The sequence below is a fragment of the Rhinatrema bivittatum genome, chromosome 7 (assembly GCF_901001135.1).
Source record: "Rhinatrema bivittatum chromosome 7, aRhiBiv1.1, whole genome shotgun sequence".
In the NCBI taxonomy this organism is placed as follows: domain Eukaryota; kingdom Metazoa; phylum Chordata; class Amphibia; order Gymnophiona; family Rhinatrematidae; genus Rhinatrema; species Rhinatrema bivittatum.
Genome location: NC_042621.1, coordinates 109393758 through 109411947, shown reverse-complemented (window position 1 = coordinate 109411947; position 18190 = coordinate 109393758). Strand labels below are relative to the sequence as shown.

The following is an 18190-nucleotide window of genomic DNA, read 5'->3' as shown; positions in this document are numbered from 1 at the left end:
GTATCATCATTCACTGCTATACATTCTAATTCTCCCATCTTACTTCTTAGACTTCTGGCATTAGCATACAAACATTTCAAAGTTTGTTTTTTGTTTGTATTTTCATTTTGCTTTTTAATTGATATGGATAAGTTAGAATATTTTAGCTCAGGTGAGTTTTTAGTTACAGGTACTTGGACTATTTTTCTAATTATTGGAACCTCACTGTCGGGATGCCCTAATTCTAATGCATCATTAGTATCCTTTGAAGATACCTCTCTCCGAACCATGCACTGCTGAGCGACTGTCAGCTTTCCCCTTTGTTCTAGTTTAAAAGCTGCTCTATGTCCTTTTTAAAGGTTAGCGCCAGCAGTCTGGTTCCACCCTGGTTAAGGTGAAGCCCATCCCTTCGGAAGAGACTCCCCCTTCCCCAAAAGGTTCCCCAGTTCCTAACAAAACTGAATCCCTCTTCCTTGCAGCATTGTCTCATCCACACATTGAGACTCCGGAGCTCTGCCTGCCTCTGGTGACCTGCGCGTGGAACAGGGAGAATTTCAGAGAATGCTACCCTGGAGGTTCTGGATTTAAGCTTTCTACCTAAGAGCCTAAATTTGGCTTCCAGAACCTCCTTCCCACATTTTCTTCCTATGTCGTTGGTGCCCACATGTACCACGACAGCCGGCTCCTCCCCAGCACTGTCTAAAATCCTATCTAGGTGACGCGTGAGGTCCGCCACCTTCGCACCAGGTAGGCATGTTACCAGGTGATCCTCATGTCCACCAGCCACCCAGCTATCTACATTCCTAATAATCGAATCACCAACTATGATGGCCGACCTAACCCTTCCCTCCTGGGCAGTAGGCCTTGGGGAGATATCCTCAGTGCGAAAGGACAATGCATCACCTGGAGAGCAGGTCCTTGCTACAAGATCCTTTCCTGCTGCACCTGGTTGGTGCTCTCCCATCATGAGACCTTCTTCCTCCAAGGCATCATTTTATTTTTGTTTTAAAACAACCAATGACTAGATCAAGCAAAGAATCCCTTAAGATCCAACAAAGGTTTTTTCTTTTTTTAATAAACAATAACCTGCTCAAAACTATGCAAAAACGCGCATGCCCGTACTCTGAAGTGGCACGATCTGTAAAGAGAAAGCAACAACAAAGAATACAAGCGGACTCTCCTGTATTGTAAATACTTGGGCGGGCGTCTGGACTGATCCTTGGTAGTACAGGAACGAAAATTATCAGGTAAGAACCAATTTTCCTTTCCCTGTACGTACCAGGATCAGTCCAGACTGCTGGGATGTACCCAAGCTGCCTTAAATGGGGTGGGACCCAGAGAGTCCCGCTTGAAGCACACTGCTGCCAAAAGAATCCGTAGCCGCATCCCGGACATCCAACCGATAGTGTCGAGCAAACGTGTGCAATGACTTCCAAGTAGCCGCTCTGCAGATTTCCTGAGGCGAAACACATTGGCTTTCAGCCCATGACACCACATGAGATCGGATAGAGTGGCTCTTGGCGAAATTGACGATCCAGCCTAGCGAACGTAGCCGGTCCAACACTGACTGAACCACTATCTTGCAAATTGCGTCCGACTTCGTACGGATGAGCCAATCGTCCAGATAGGGATGAACTAAAATCCCTTGCCACCGGAGGGAAGCCGCTATTACCACCATCACCTTAGTGAAGACTCTTGAAGCCATCGCCAATCCGAACAGCAGGGCGCAAAACTGGTAATGCTTCCTCAGAATCATGAACCTTAGAAACCTCTGATGGCGCGCCTGAATTCCTATGTGCAGGTAAGCCTCCATTAGATCTAAAGAGGCCAAAAACTCGCCCTTGTGGACGGCCGCAATGACTGATCTCAGAATCTCCAACCAAAACCACGGAACACGCAAAGCTCAGTTGACCTGCTTCAAGTCCAGGATTGGCCGATACATGCCTTCCTTCTTGGGAACCACGAAGTAGATGGAATAACAACTGGGTCGATGCTCGGCTGATGGGACTGGAACAACGGCTCCCAGCGCCCTCACCCGAGACAGCATTTGACCAATCACTTGTTGCTTCGCTGGGGGACCGCAAGGCGACACTAGAAACAGATTGCGGAGCGGCCGAGTAAAATCCAAAGCGTAACCGTGACTTATAATATCGAGAACCCACTGGTCTGAGGTTACCTTGACCCATTCCTCCCGAAACAGGGAGAGCCGCCCCCCGATTTGCGGGTCGGAGGAATGGGCCGGCGCCCCTTCATTGTGGAGTCTTGTTGGGGGTGAAACCATGAGAGGCTCCTGGACACTGAGGCCGCCTGCCTCGAAAGGAATGCGCCCATGCTTGCAACCGAGACAACGTTTGTCTCGGCGCAAAGGAAGAACCCCTCCCTGCATGGAAATGGCGCTGGCCAAGGAAACGGCCTCTGAACGCGCTGGAGGGGCGAAACCTTCTGGGCTTGTCCTCAGGAAGCTTATAAACCTTGTTGTCCCCCAAGGCCTTGATAAGCTGTTCCAGCTCGTCCCCAAACAGCAGCTTTCCCTTAAAAGGAAAGGAACCCAACTGAGATTTGGAGGAGGCATCTGCCGACCAGTTACGGAGCCATAGCAGCCGCCTTGCGGAGACCACTAAGACATAGTGCACGCAGAGGTTCGAAAAGATCATACAAAGTGTCCGCTGTGTAGGCAACCACAGATTCCATTCAGTTTGCCTGCTCTGCCTCCTCCGGGGGAGCTCCTGGGCCGTAAGCAACTGCTGAATCCAGCGGAGAGTGGCCCTCTGCATGAGACTGCTACAGACCGCTGCCCTCACACCAAGCGCAGATACCTCAAAAATTCGCTTAAGCAAGATCTCCAGCTTTCGATCCTGAAGATCCTTAAGCGCCGTTCCACCAGTCATGGGAATCGTTGTATGTTTAACTATAGCTGTGACCGCTGAGTCCACCTTGGGAATCTTGAGAAGATTTAAAGATACACTCAGCAGCGGACAAAGCTTTTCCATGGCCCTGCTGACTCTTAATGAGGCTTCAGGGAAATCCCATTCCCTGGATACAATCTGGAATAGCTTAGGGTGAAAAGGAAAAGTTTGCGGTGGGCCTCGAAGGCCTGCTAAAACTGAATCTCCCGGAGAAGGATCCGTCTCTTGCTGTGGCGTCGAGATCTCCAGCTCCCGCAGCACATGTGGAATTAAAGGATCCAGCTCATCTTTGCTAAATAAGCGAAGGATCTGCGGATCATCCCCTTCTACAGGAAACAGGACTATCAACATCTCCGCCCATATCCAGAGTGAAGGGGTCCTGGAGGGGGTCCGCAGTCTCAGAAAGACTGGGTTCCGGAGCCGGATGGGGGAGTTGAGCCCCCACTTTCCCAGGGTCCGGAGCAGGCTTGAATAGCTTCAGTGGAGGGAGAGGCGATTCTTCCCAGTCAGCTTCAGCCTCTAAATATGCCCTATGCATTAATAACACAAATTGGGAAGAAAATGGATGCCACTTTAAGGCCCTCCCCCCCCCTCCCGTAGGCAGAGGCAAGGGAGGAGCTGGATCGGGTGGTAAATCGTGGGTATGCTGAGGACTTAAGGCCGGTGGAGAGGAAGGAGGAAAATCAGCCCCATCTGAGGCCACGTCAGTGTCAGGGCTCGGTGCAGGCAAGATGTCCGCCGATCCGGCGTCGGGCAGGGACGGATCAGGCCTCTGCCCCCGAGCTGCCGGGACTCGCCACGTGTCGCGCGATCGAGGTAGAGAGAAGCCCTGTCCTGGTATCGGCCGCATAGAAGGCCCCTCGCCCCCGGGGATACACCAGGAGCAGAGGCCCTCTCGGGAGAGCTGCGCCTCCGACTCCCCGCAGGACATACAGGAGGATGCCTGCGGCATGAAGAAAAGCACGTGAAAATGAGCTTCCTCAAAATGAGCTGCCTTAGTCGGGTGAAGAATCCACTCCCTCCGGAGGCCCGGGACATCGCGGCAGGCTGGGGCTGAAAGGGCTGAGCGAGGGACCCCCTCAGTAACAGGTCCGTTCCTTCTTTTTTTTTTTTTTTTAATATGTATCAGAGCCCTCCAACAGAGGAAAACACTCCCCTGCCTACAATAAAATACTAGCCCCCTTCAGAGGAATTTGTAACATCTCTGGAATGAAAAAGGGAGAGAGTGACCAGCCCACTGGTAAATACTCCCCCGGGTTACCGGGCAATAGAGATTCTCCGGGTAACTCAGCGTTAGGGCAATGCCCTGCCTAGCCTGCCCTTAAATATGCCTCCGCACCGCCTGAATGTCAGGAAAGGAAAAAACCTAATAAAGATGTATTTATCTATTTATTTTGCAATAAAGGTTGGTCTAGTCAAAGGTGGCACTTTCAAACCTGTCAGATGAATTATCAATCTGGAAATTTGACAAGGATCAGGACCGCAGGTTATGCCCCTCTGATATCTGCTGGAGTCAGAGAAATACTGAAGGATCGCAGGTGGCAAACCAGTATATCTGGGGGGTGCTTTTCAGCTTTTCTCTGACTCCATCTGCCGGAAGGGAGACATAACCCAGCAGTCTGGACTGATCCTGGTACGTACAGGGAAATGGAATTTCCCTTTGAAAATTCTACCAGCATGGATTCTTACCTCACATACTTTGCAGATGCAAAATACACTGGGTAGAGAACATGCAAGGATTTCAAAATGAAATCCCCATGCATTCTTTCAGGGGCCCTAACATCAGCCACCCCAGTGCCACTCCTTTTGCCCATGGAGGGGAATGGGTGCAATTTTCAAAAGAGTTCTTCAATTTATAAACATTCCCTTTTGCAGTTCTGAATAGCACATCTTTTCCATTTCCTCTCAAATTTACTCTAAGAGAGTTTCATCTCTACCCCTGGGGAAAGAGTGAATCCTGGAATGGGAAAGTTTTTTTCCCTTAAGGTTTTGCTCATATGAGTGAAGATGGCCACCTAAAATTTAATATTTTTAAACAATCTCACAGCTTATGAAAAAGAATCTACTCCCGCCCCCTACAACTATTTGTTCTTTCAGACAATTTTTAGAAATATTTTAAGAGTCCAATAAATTGTATGTAATATTCTACATGTGATCAAGCAACATGAATTGTCCCTGACAGCTAAAGATCAAACTTGAAGTTTGCTGGTTTTGTTGGTGTTTCCAGTCCTCCCTATGTGATGTTATATACTGAAACTCCTGAGAAGCACACTCTTTGTTTGTACCAGTATAGGTCGTAGATTCGGTTCATTTATTCCCCCAGCGATGACCACTTTCTTAGTTCTCTTTCCGAAAACTGTGTGCTGGTAGTATAGGAAATCTGGGCGCCCTTCAAAGATCTCAATCATCTGTCGTGCAGTCTCCTCCCGCTTCTGCAAGCCATCCACACGGGCCTGGCTGTAAAATTCCATGGTACGTTCTGTCTCTGGCACCAGTGTCTTGTACATATGTGCTGCAGAGGAAAGAGAAACAAAAGAAATTGCCAAAAAATGAATTAACCTTGCAGAGAATGAGTCAACTATCAATGGCATAATTGGTAATATCATCGCCTTCTCTGGATTCCCACTCACATCACAAACTGTGAGTTCTTCTCCTGTTCATCTACTAATACACACTCTATATGATACAGATTTATCAAATTTAGGCTGCACTGAAAAAATTGTTCCATATTTATGTTAATATATGTCAGTAATTTTTCCAGAAAAAATGCTGGTACAACACAAACGAATTTTGTACTGCAACAAAGCTTTCACAAATCTCCTTTTTTCACGGCTGAACTTTGACCAGAGAAAGCTGGGCAGTTGCCTAAGGGCACCATTATACAAGGGTTGCCTTGGGTGCTACCAGCATCGCCCATTGGGCAGTCATTCGGTGAGTCGGGCAGCAGCAGTGATCATAGCGACTCAGTAAATGACTAGTCTTGCGATGGCCAAGTTTCCAGAAAACCTATCCCCCCATCGATGGACAGCGGGCGCCAATACAATGCTGCCACGGGGAATCGACCGCAAAAGGAAACTTACTCAAATCACCAAAAACCCTGACTAGGAGAAGCTGCGGGAAGGCACAGAGAGGGACTTGGTTTACTAGTTATTTTACTCAGTTTTATTTTTAATTTACTATTTATGTCCATTTGTGCTTTTCGATTTATTCATTTGTGTTCTTTTCAATTCATGGTTTGTATATTTTTGTTTATGATTTTTCATATTTTATTTTTCAATATCTTTAGTTCTTATGGATAATTACACATAGGGGCTGATTTTAAAATGTATGCCTGATTTTATAACATGCGCGTGCAGCCGCACGCATGTTATAAAATCAGGGGTCGGCATGCGCAAGGGGGTGCCCACTAGTGCACCTTGTGCGCGCCGAGCCCTCGGGGAGACCAGCTGGTTTTCTCCGTTCCCCCCCCCCCCCCCCACCTTCCCCCTACCTGTCCCGCCCCCCCAGCCCAAAAAAACCCCCAACCCGTACCTTTATCTCACAGGCGCGCGCAAGTTATAAAATCAGGGGTCGGCGCACGCAAGGGGGTGCACACTAGTGCACCTTGCGTGCGCCGACACCTGCGGGCTTCCTCCGTCCCCTCCCAGGCCGCTCCGATTTTGGAGCGGCCTGAAAGGGAACTTCCCTTCCCCCTAACCTAACCGTCCCCCCCTTTCCCCCCCTGCCCTACTCTAACCCCCCCCCCCCCCCAAATTCTTATCAAACCTTTTGTGCCTGCCTGGAGGCAGGCATAGGTTGTGTGCATCGACAGCCTGCTGGCATGCGATCCTCCAACACAGCGGCAAATGGCTGCTGTGTCAGAGGCCTCTGGCCCTGCCCCCGGACCACCCCGCCCACGCCTCGCCCCCAGACCACCCCTTTTTGCAAGGCCCGGGACTTAGACACATCCCGGGGCTTTACACACGTCACCGGGCCTTTATAAAATAGGCCCGGCACGCGTAAGGCCATTTACGCACGTAGAGCTTTTAAAATCTGGCCCTTATAGCATATTAGATATCTAGTCATAATATAACTTTTGACTTTTTAAATTCTTGATGGTTTATATTGTTTTTGGGCATAGCGGAAAGTTTATCGGCAAAATATTCAATCTGTGAAGGATTGACCACGATAATTTTGGTAGCCATGTTTTAATGTTCTCTACTGTCATGAACCCTGCCCGCGGAGCTAATCCCCGCGAGCAGGCACTCACCCCTTGCTGCTTCTCCTCCCAACGTGGCACGGACACCGCTGAAGTCGGGCCTTCTTGCATGGCTGGAGCCGCGGCCTCGGTTGTTTTCGCGGCCCAGAGGCCGCCCTTCCAGTTCTGATCTTTGCCGCAGCCGGAGCCGCGTACTTCTGCCTTCCTTTGCGGCTGGAGCCGTGGACTGTGTTCCCTCCTGCGGCCCGGAGGCCGCCCCGAAGTCTGCCTCCGTGGCAGGGAGCCACCTTCAGTTTGCCCCCGTGGCCAGGGCCCGCAACACCATCGATGGGGTTATCGCTCGGCAGCCTGGAGGCTGCCCCGGGGCCTGCCGCAGCGTACAGGGGAGCACCGCTGTCCGTGGTCTTGCTTCTCCTCTTTAGCCTTTCCTTAGGCGCCGGTGCGCGCCTCTCTTCAGTATTTAAAGGACCAGACACAGGAAGTGTGCTGGCCCCACCTAAGGACTGAATTTCCTGCCTAGCCCTATAAAAGGGCTGTCTTCATCATTGTTCCTTGCCTTGCATCATAGTTACTTCACTCTGGAGGCTCCTGCCTGCCAGAGCTCCGTCAGGTCTTCTTCGTGGAGCTCCTCATCATTTCGTCTTCTTCTTCATGTCATATCATATCATGTCAAGTCAAGTCTTTGTGCCTGAGGTCCTCGTCCAGGTGTCCTGGTGTCTCGTCTTGATCCTCCACTTCCTGATGTTCCAGGTTCCTTGGTGTTCTGCCCTTCTTGGTGTTCGCTTCATCGCTCCTGAGCCTTCTGGTCCTGTCAGGCTCAGCTCCCTCGGATGACGTCTTTCCCAAGCGTGGAGTGGCCTACAGGTGGAATTCGTTCCCATGCTCCTGAGCCGTCATGTCCTGCCAGCCTTCGTGGTGCCTCGGACGACTCATGGCTCCGTCGCCGAAGTGCTGCCTCGGCTGGATTCTTCCCTGCGCTCGTCCCGTTCTCAGCGTGGTCCGTGACCAGCCTCCTTGGGCTGTGTAGGGCACGCACTGGGACAGGGTGGTCCGCGACCAGCCCACTGGGTCTGCCCATAAAGGTGGGTTGAGTAGGGCGCCCTGAGAGACAGTGCCATTGTCCTCCTACCCAGCTTCTTGTCTCGTCTGGACTGTCAAGTTCCTAGTCATGTCTCTGATGTTGTCGCATCGACCCTGGTCCGGGATGCCGTCGCATCGACCCTGGTCCGGGATGCCGTCGCATCGACCCTGGTCCGGGATGCCGTCGCATCGACCCTGGTCCGGGATGCCGTCGCATCGACCCTGGTCCGGGATGCCGTCGCATCAGCCTTGGTGTCACGTCTTCAATAGTCCTGGTGTCACGTCTTCAATAGTCCTGGTGTCACGTCTTCAATAGTCCTGGTGTCATGTCCTGGTGTCATGTCTTCAAACCTTGTCTGCGATGCCGTTGCATCAACCTTGGTGTCATGTCTTCATGTCAAGGCCCGTCTGCCCTCGTCCTCAGACCAGGCCTGCTGCTCCATGCCAATCTAAGCGGCAGGTCCGAAAGGGCTTAGAATGGTCGGAGGACCATTCAACTTCCAACATCTTGTTGTTGGCCTTGGGAGCTTGCAGGCCTGGCAGAGAGTAAGACCGTCAGCCATGCTGGAACATGCCGTCAACCCTCGGTTCGGTCCTGGATTCTTCTGGGCTCGGGCTGAGGCCCAAGGGCACACTAAAACACCCCAATTCTAACATCTACCTTTTTTTTCACTAATATTCAATAGTTTGACGAAATTGTGATGGCCCCTTGCTTGTAAAAAAACTGAATCAGCTTAATCAGCAGTTAAAACAGGTTGGCAACTTTTATTTGTTAAAAGAAATGCTTAAAAAAATGGCGTTTATGTATCATTAGTGAGCCATATTGCGAATCGTGTCTTACTTATAAATAAAAGTTTTTCTAATGATCACTAGTCACTTAAAAATACAGTTGCCATTGGAAGTATTTTGTGTATGTTTGTGTTGGCACCACTATTGATTAAATAGACACTTTGGAGAGAGGTTTTATAGTACAACTGCAATGTTATTATTTTACACCTCAAAGGAAAATTGGTTCTTACCTGCTAATTTTCGTTCCTGTAATACCACAGATCAGTCCAGACCAGTGGGTTGTGCATTCCTACCAGCAGATGGAGTCAGAGAACAAGAACTTTGGGCACTGCTACTTAATGAGAGTGCCACCTGCAGCCCCTCAGTACTGACCTGTACCCAAGCCTAAACAACCAAACTTTACTTAAAAGGCGAAGGGGGTTGGAATCCAAAAACTTAACTGCCAACCTCTCGGCTGGAACAGATAAAACAAAAAAACCACTAGACCACCTCGGAAATTTGCCCCTTCCGGAGCATTTGCAAAAGACCAAATTGTTTCTTCAGGAAATATCACCTCTCAAGGTAGTTTTTCGGAATCTGAAAAGGGGAACGGGTCTCTGAACTGATCTGTGGTATTACAGGAACGAAAATTAGCAGATAAGAACCAATTTTTTTAGGAACAGTTCCTACAAAAAAAAAAGTTCCTACAAAAAAAACAGTTCCTACAAAAAAATTTTGTAGGAACAGTCAACTCTTGTTGACTGTTCCTACTGTTCATTGTAAAGACCATGCCTATTTTATACTTTGGTTATAAGTTATATGTAAACCGATGCGATGTGCAAACGGATGTCGGTATATAAAATCATTAAAATAAATAAATACATAAAATTTCCTTTCCTGAACATACCCAGATCAGTCCAGACCAGTGGGATGTACCCAAGCTCTACACTGGGCAGGAACCCAAAAGACCCGCTCGCAATACACCCTCCCAAAGGACGATTCATCTTGCGCCCTCGCATCCAAACGATAATGCTTGGTGAAAGTGTACAAGGTAGGGATGTGCAGCAGGGATGGATTTGTCCCATTCGGTATTCGTATTCGTGGGGACCCAAATCCGTTGCATCCGTTCTCAGGGGACCCGATCCATTCATTAGTTACATATGTATTTGTTTCCCAAAAAAACCCCCATCCCAACCTTTAAATCTAATTAACTACAACCCCCCACCCTCCTGACCCCCCCCCCCAAGACTTACCAAAAGTCCCTGGTGGTGCAGTGGGGGTCCTGGAGCGATCTCCTGAACTCGGGCTGTTGGCTGCCGGTATTCAAAATGGCACTGATAGCCTTTGCCCTCACTATGTCACAGGGGCTACCGGTACCATTGGTCGGCCCCTGTCACATGGTAGAAGCACAAGATGGCACCGGCTGTCTATTGTTCCTTCCATGTGACAGGGGCTGACCAATGGCACCGGTAGCCACTGTGACATAAGAACATAAGAAATTGCCATGCTGGGTCAGACCAAGGGTCCATCAAGCCCAACATCCTGTTTCCAACAGAGGCCAAAAACCAGGCCACAAGAACCTTGCAATTACCCAAACACTAAGAAGAACCCATGCTACTGGCGCCATTTTGAATACTGGACTCCTGACCCCCCCCCCCCAAGACTTGACAAAAGTCCCTGGTGGTCCAGCGGGGATCCTGGAGCCATATCCTGCACTCAGGCCGTCGGCTGCCAGTATTCAAAATGGCGCCGATAGCCTTTGCCCTTACTATGTCACAGGGGCCAACCAATGGCACCGGTAGCCCTGTGACATAGTGAGGGCAAAGGCTATCGGTGCCATTTTGAATACCGGCAGCCGACAGCCCGAGTGCAAGAGATCGCTCTAGGACCCCTGCTGGACCATCAGGGACTTTTGGTAAGTCTTGGGGGGGTCAGGAGGATGGGGGTTTATTCGTTAGTGATATGCTGTATTCGTGGGGGTTCGCCATATGTTTCGTGACCCCACAAATACAACGAATAGGGACATATACATTGCGGATTGCCAATACGTCGAAAACGAATGCACACCCCTAGTACAAAGAGGACCAAACTGCCGCTCTGCAGATCTCCTGAGGCAACAGAGGCTGACATTCAGCCCAGGAGGTAGCTTGGGCTCTAGTGGAATGAGCTCTCAGACCCACGGGCACCTGACGCCCACGGGCAATATAAGCCGCAGCGATAGCCTCCTTAATCCAGCACGAAATCATAGCCTTCGAAGTCTTGTCACCCTTCTTAGGACCCCCAAACAAGACAAACAGATGGTCCAAACGCCGGAAGACATTAGTAACCTCCAAATAGTGCAAAAGAACGCAACGCACATCCAAAAGATGAAGTTCCCTCTCCTGAGGAGAATCCCTGGACAAGTTCAGAAATCCTGGCAGATCAATCGCCTGATTGACATGAAAAGCAGAGTCTACCTTGGGCATGAAGGAAGGAACCGGGTGCAGCAAAACTCTATCATCGTAAATCCTAAGAAAAGGATCTCGACACAACAAAGCCTGTAACTCTGAAATGCGTCGAGCAGAACAAATGGCTACAAGGAAAATGGTCTTCAAGGTCAAATCCTTAATGGGAGCCTTCCGTAAAGGCTCAAAGGGGGCTCCGCAAAACACCCAAAGCACCAGGTTCAAACTCAAGTCCGGATATAACGGATGTACGGGAGGACGTAAATGCTTTACTCCTTTGAGGAAATGCAAAATGTCTGGATGCACTGTCAGCGACCGACCATGAACTCTGCCCATTAAGGCACGTAAGGCAGCCTAAGAGAGTTGAAAGCTAAACCTTTGGCCAACCCCTGTTACAGAAAGTCCAACACCTGGGGAATTTCCTTTGACAAAGGATCCAAGGAGCGCTGGCGGCACCATGCCTCAAATAACATCCAGACCCTAACATAGGCCATAGAAGTAGAAGGCCGAAGTGCCTGAAGAAGACTGGAAATGACCTGCTCAGAATATCCCCTCAATCACAATTGCCGCCTCTCAAAAGCCAGGCCACGAGAGAGAAGTGATCCGCCCAATCCGAAAATATTGGCCCCTGACGGAGTAGATGCGGAAGACGCTCCAGCTGTAGAGGACCTTCCAAGGCTAATCGCACCATGTCCGCAAACCACGGGCGACGCGGCCACTCTGGAGCCACCAACACTACACTGCCTTGATGCCGCTCTATGCGACGTAGAAGCCGACAGTGAGAGGCCAGGGAGGAAAGGCATAGAGAAGAATGCCCGTGGGCCACAGACATACCAGAGCATCCAGTCCTACCGAGTCTATTTCTCGACGATGGCTGAAGAAGCGCTCTGTCTTTGCATTGGCTCGAGTAGCCATCAGATCCAACTGAGGCACACCCCACCTGGCGCAAATGAGGTTCCATGCTTTGGGAGCTAACTTCCACTCTCCCAGATCGAGCTGTTGCCATTTTCCATGCCCGCAACATGAGACACGGCGATTCCTTTGAGATGGCGCTCCACCCAAGCGAACAATAGCCTCGCCTCCAATGCCACCGCGAGACTCCATGTTGATGTAAACTACCGTCATCACATTGTCTGAGAACCCTCGAACCATTGTGTCCTTGACCAGAGGAAGAAATGCTCGGAGGGCCAGCTGGACAGCCCTCGTCTCGAGGCGGTTGATGGACCAGGATTTCTCCATTGGAGACCAAAGCCCTTGGGCGGATTTGTTGAGGCAGACTGTACCCCATCCGGATAGACTGGCATCCATGGAGATAACCACCCAATTCGGAGGGTCTAAGTCCACTCCCCTGTTCCAGGTTGCTGCATGAAAGCCATTATGATAGACTGACTCTGGACACTGGAAGGAGAGGTAACGGTATATGGAACTGTTCCGACACCGTACTCCACTGCGATAACAGCGCACGCTGCAACGGACGCAAATGAGCGAGCGTCCATGGGACCAAATCCAAGGTGGAGGCCATGGATCCCAGAACCTGTAAGTGATGCCAAACAGTCGGATTCTTCCTCTGAAGCAGGGCTTGGACCTGATCCTGCAACTTTGTTACACGGTCTGCTGCCAGAGAAACCTTGCCTCGGAAAGTGTCGAAGAGCGCTCCCAAGTAGACCAACGACTGCGTGGACTCCAAATGACTTTTCTGAACATTTATGACCCAGCCGAGCGACTGAAAGGTGAGCATCACCCTCTGAACCAACCTTACATAGTCCTCCTGAGACTTCGCTCGGATTAGCCAGTCGTCGAGATATGGGTGAACAAGAACTCCCGCCTTGCGCAGGAATGCTGCCACGACTATCATGACCTTGGTGAAAGTATGTGGAGCCGTCGCCAGGCCGAAAGGGAGAGCCTGAAACTGGAAATGTTGGCCCATCACCTTGAAGCGGAGGAATTGCTGGTGAGCCCGGCGAATCGGGATGCAGAGATACGCCTCGGTGAGGTCTAACGATGCAAGAAACTCTCCTCTGCATACCGCGGCCACCACAGTTCTCAACGTCTCCATGCGAAAACTGGGAACTCGCAAACACCTGTTCACCTTCTGCACATCCAGAATGGTACGAAATGTGCCCTCTTTCTTGGGAACCACAAAGTAGACCGAATACCGTTCCTTGCCCTGTTCCGCCAGAGGAACTGGAACAATGGCCTGGAGATCGAGCAGCCGTTGTAGAGTCCCCTGTACTGCCTCGTGCTTGACCCGCAAAGCAAGACTCCACAAAGGCCTCCTACAGTGGGCACAAAAACGCGAAAGCTTAACCGTCCCGGACCTCTTCCAAGACCCATTGGTCCGAGGTAAGCTTTTCCCACTCCATGCAGAAGCTCGACAATCTGCCTCTGACAGCTTCTACGACGGAATGGGTGCCCCTGGATTCATTGGTAGGTTTTCCACGACCAGCACCCTGGCCCGTGGACTCTCTGCCTGGGTGCCATCCTCCACAAAAGGACTGTTGATGTCCCAAGCCTGGCCTGGACCCCGAAGGATCTGAAGACCTACCAGGGCGAAATTTGTGAGAATCCCGAAAACGAGCCCGTGGGGGAAAAACCTTCCCCGAAGGTTTCCTATCCTCTAGCAATCGGTTGCCCTTGGACTCCCCCAGCAATTTCACCAACTGGTCGAGAACCTACCCGAAGAGAAGCTTGCCCTTAAAAGAGAGGTTACAAAGTTGAGACTTGGAAGATAAGTCTGCTGACCAATTACACAACCAGAGCAGTCTACGAGCCGTAACCACAGACACCATACTATGCGCCGAGGTCCTAATCAAGTCATACAACGCGTCCGCGACATAGACAACTCCTGCCTCCAAATACGTGGCTTGCAAGGGTGCCCCGCCGTCGGGACTGGGGGCTGCGGCCGCCTCCTGAACCCAGCATAGACAGGCTCTCTGTATGAGGCTGGCGCAAATCACCGCCCTGAGACTCAGCGCTGAGATCTCAAAGACTTGCTTCAGATGAATCTCTAGTTTGAGGTCCTGAATGTCCTTCAGCACAGTGGCCCCAGCCACAGGAATGGTGATCTTCTTAGTCACGGCAGACACCGCTGCATCCACCTTCGGTATCTTTAGAAGAACCAAAACATCCTGCGATAGCTTATAGAAACATAGAAACATAGAAATGACGGCAGAAGACCAAACAGCCCATCCAGTTTGCCCAGCAAGCTTCGCACTTTTTTTTTTCTCTCATACTTATCTGTTTCTCTTGGCTCTTAATAACCTTTTGGTTCTATTTCCCTTCTACCTCCACCATTAATGTAGAGAGCAGTGTTGGAACTGCATCTAAGTGAAATATCTAGCTTAATTAGTTAGGGGTAGTAACTGCCGCAATAAGCAAGCTATCCCCATGCTTATTTGTTTACCCAGATTATGTAATTCAGTCCTTGTTGATTGTTGTCTGTATATAGATGTATATAGATCCACTTTTCTTCTTTCCCCTTGCTGTTGAAGCAGAGAGTTATGCTGGATATGCGTGGAGTATCAGACTTCTCCCCTGCCGTTGAAGCAGAGAGCTATGCTAGATATGTGTGAAGTATCAGACTTTCTCCCCTGCCGTTGAAGCAGAGAGCTATGGTGGATATGCGTGAAGTAGCGGTCTTTCTCCCCTTCAGTTGAAGCAGAGAGCTATGCTGGATATGCGTGAAGTAGGGGTCTTTCTCCCCTGCCATTGAAGCAGAGAGCTATGCTGGACATGCGTGAAGTAGCGGTCTTTCTCCCCTGCCGTTGAAGCAGAGAGGTATGCTGGATATACGTGATGGTAAATGGAACTTTCTCTGAAGAGAGAGCGGTTTTAAGTGGTGTACTGCAAGGATCGGTGTTGGGACCGGTCCTGTTCAATATCTTTGCGAGCGACATTGCGGACGGGTTAGAAGGTAAGGTTTGTCTTTTTGTGGATGACACTAAGATCTGCAACAGAGTGGACACGCCGGAAGGAGTGGAGAGAATGAGACGGGATTTAAGGAAACTGGAAGAGTGGTCGAAGATATGACAGCTGAGATTCAATGCCAAGAAGTGCAAAGTCATGCATATGGGGAGTGGAAATCCGAATGAACTGTATTCGATGGGGGGGGGAAAGGCTGATGTGCATGGAGCAGGAGAGAGACCTTGGGGTGATAGTGTCTAATGATATGAAGTCTGCGAAACAATGCGACAAGGCGATAGCAAAAGCCAGAAGAATGCTGGGATGCATAGAGAGAGGAATATCGAGTAAGAAAAGGGAAGTGATTATCCCCTTGTACAGGTCCTTGGTGAGGCCTCACCTGGAGTACTGTGTTCAGTTCTGGAGACCGTATCTACAAAGAGACAAGGACAAGATGGAAGCGGTACAGAGAAGGGCAACCAGGAAGGTGGAGGGTCTTCATTGGATGACATACGAGGAGAGATTGAAGAATCTAAATATGTACTCCCTGGAGGAAAGGAGGAGCAGGGGTGATATGATTCAGACTTTCAGATACTTGAAAAACTTTAATGATCCAAAGACAACGACAAACCTTTTCTGTCAGAAAAAAATCAGCAGAACCAGAGGTCACGAGCTGAGGCTCCAGGGAGGAAAACTAAGAACCAATGTCAGGAGTATTTCTTCACGGAAAGGGTGGTGGATGCCTGGAATGCCCTTCCGGAGGAAGTGGTGAAGTCTAAAACTGTGAACGACTTCAAAGGGGCGTGGGATAAACACTGTGGATCCATCAAGTCTAGAGGGCGTGAGTAAAGTGGAGGCAGCAAAACACTGCACGGAGCGGCAGTAGCCACAGCGGCATTCAAACACTGCACGGAGCGGCAGTAGCCACAGAGGCATTCGCGGAGCGGGATGCCAGTGGCCAGTAGTTAGTGTTCCACCTTCATGGAGCGGAAGGATGGAGGGCTGCTATCTCCAAAAAATAAAATAAAAAAACAAAAACAAAAAATAAAAACAGGGGTAGGTAAGAGTATGGGGCAAGGGAGTGGCCTGCTTGTTACAGCAGTTGCTACCCCTAATTGAGCTGGATGTCACTTGGATGCAGATACGGAGCTGCTCTCTAAATTGGTGGTGGGGTGGAGGGGAATTAGGGCTGGAGGGTACTGGAAGCCAATAGTAACAGGTGGGAGAGAGAAAAAGGGAAAAAAATGGATAAAGTGCGTAGCTTGCTGGGCCGTTTGGTCTTCTTCTGCCGTCATTTCTATGTTTCTATGTTTCTATGATATGCGTGAAGTATCAGGCTTATTTGGCTTATTTGGTTTGGGGTAGTAACCGCCGTAACAAGCAAGCTACTCCCCGCTTTTTTATGAATGCAAATCCTTTTTTCCATATTTCCTCTTGGCGTTGAAGCTTAGAGCAATGTTGGGCTCTTAGAGCAATGTTGGAGTTGCATTAACCGTGTGTATGTTTATTGAATAAGGGTATTATCTCCAGGTAGTAGCCGTCATTCCCGCGAGCCACCCACTCTTCATTCACATCCTCTAGACTTTATGGATCCACAGTGTTTATCCCACGCCCCTTTGAAGTCCTTCACAGTTCTGGTCTTCACCACTTCCTCCGGAAGAGCATTCCAGGCATCCACCACACTCTACGCTAGGGCTCTTCCCACTTTTAAACCCGCATCCGGCGAGTCCCACTCCCGGATCACTACCTTGTGAACCCTTCTTAGGTAATGGGAAGGAAGTCATCTGACCCCGAATCCCATCCAGGTCTGGGTTGCTCAGTGCTCGAGGAAACCAGGAGCCCCTGGCTATCTCGAGACACTGGCACCGATGTGGGCAAGACACAGGCAGGGGTATCCAACCCCCCAGACGCCCGGCTTCAACTGAGAGATGACCCACGAATGTGCCTAACACCTCAGGAAGCTACACTATTAACTACAAATTAGCCTATCCTAGAAAAAAACCTTTCCCTAATAACCTTTTTTATTTTTTTTTCTAACTGACTAACAGACTGCAGGTTTGCATCTCTACCATCTGCTGGAGTCAGAGAAATACTGAGGGGCTGCGGGTGGCACTCTCGTTAAGTACCGTGTTTCTCCGAAAATAAGACAGGTCTTATATTTCTTTTTAGCTCCGAAAAAAAGGTTAGGGCTTATTTTCATTGGAAGTCTTATTTTTGTTCCATGAACCTGCCGTCCCGAGTTCCCACCGACCACAGCCTCAGGGGGTTTGCAGGGATCTTTGGCCACACGCCTCGCAAAGTGGGCGAGAGAAGGTAGAAGCTTCAGCGGCACTGATGAGGCAAGTGCAGCGGAGCACAGAGAACCCTGCCTGGGCACGCAGGAACGGGTCTTCACGGGGCGGGTCCGCAGAAGTCCCCGAACCCCCTCCCCTCCGGAGGGAACCAGCCCCTGACCTGTCGGCACGCGCCCGCTGGCCACAGGGGAGCGTTCTTCCACTTCTCTGTATCTTTCTATTTATTTATTTATTTTTCCGCCCCCTCCTCCCTGCCAGCCCCTGGCAGAGACAGGCAGGCAGGCAGGCGAGCGAGTGAGATGAGGGCCGCCAGATCCTCAGGAGCATCCTCACCCGTTTTCCCCACCAATTGATTTGACACCTCGTACCTGAACAGGGAGTGCCCTCGCGGGCCGGCTCGTCCGGTATTCAGGCGAACCAGTTCCTCCCTTTCGCCTTCGGGTACCCTACGGAGGACTTCGCAGTGGTGGGCTGGCGCGCAGAGCCAGACCCTCCGCCGGGGTCTGACGGCATGGCGAGGCCGAGTTGCCCGGCAGCTCGTCCAGCGGCCCAAGCATGGACGCGGGACAGGACCCTTCTCCCGGTGGCAGCCACCCCATCCTCCAAACCCCCCAAAACTTG

General features: G+C 50.4%; 1 protein-coding gene across 2 annotated transcripts in view; it reads right to left on the bottom strand.

The window, feature by feature from the left end:
• DRC7 (dynein regulatory complex subunit 7) overlaps positions 1-18190 on the bottom strand; it is a 178725-nt gene that overhangs the window by 50202 nt on the left and 110333 nt on the right. For both annotated transcript variants that reach the window (XM_029608921.1, XM_029608922.1), the window contains exon 12: positions 5171-5397. In XM_029608921.1, the coding sequence (XP_029464781.1) occupies positions 5171-5397 (227 nt within the window). The remainder of the gene's footprint in view (positions 1-5170; positions 5398-18190) is intronic.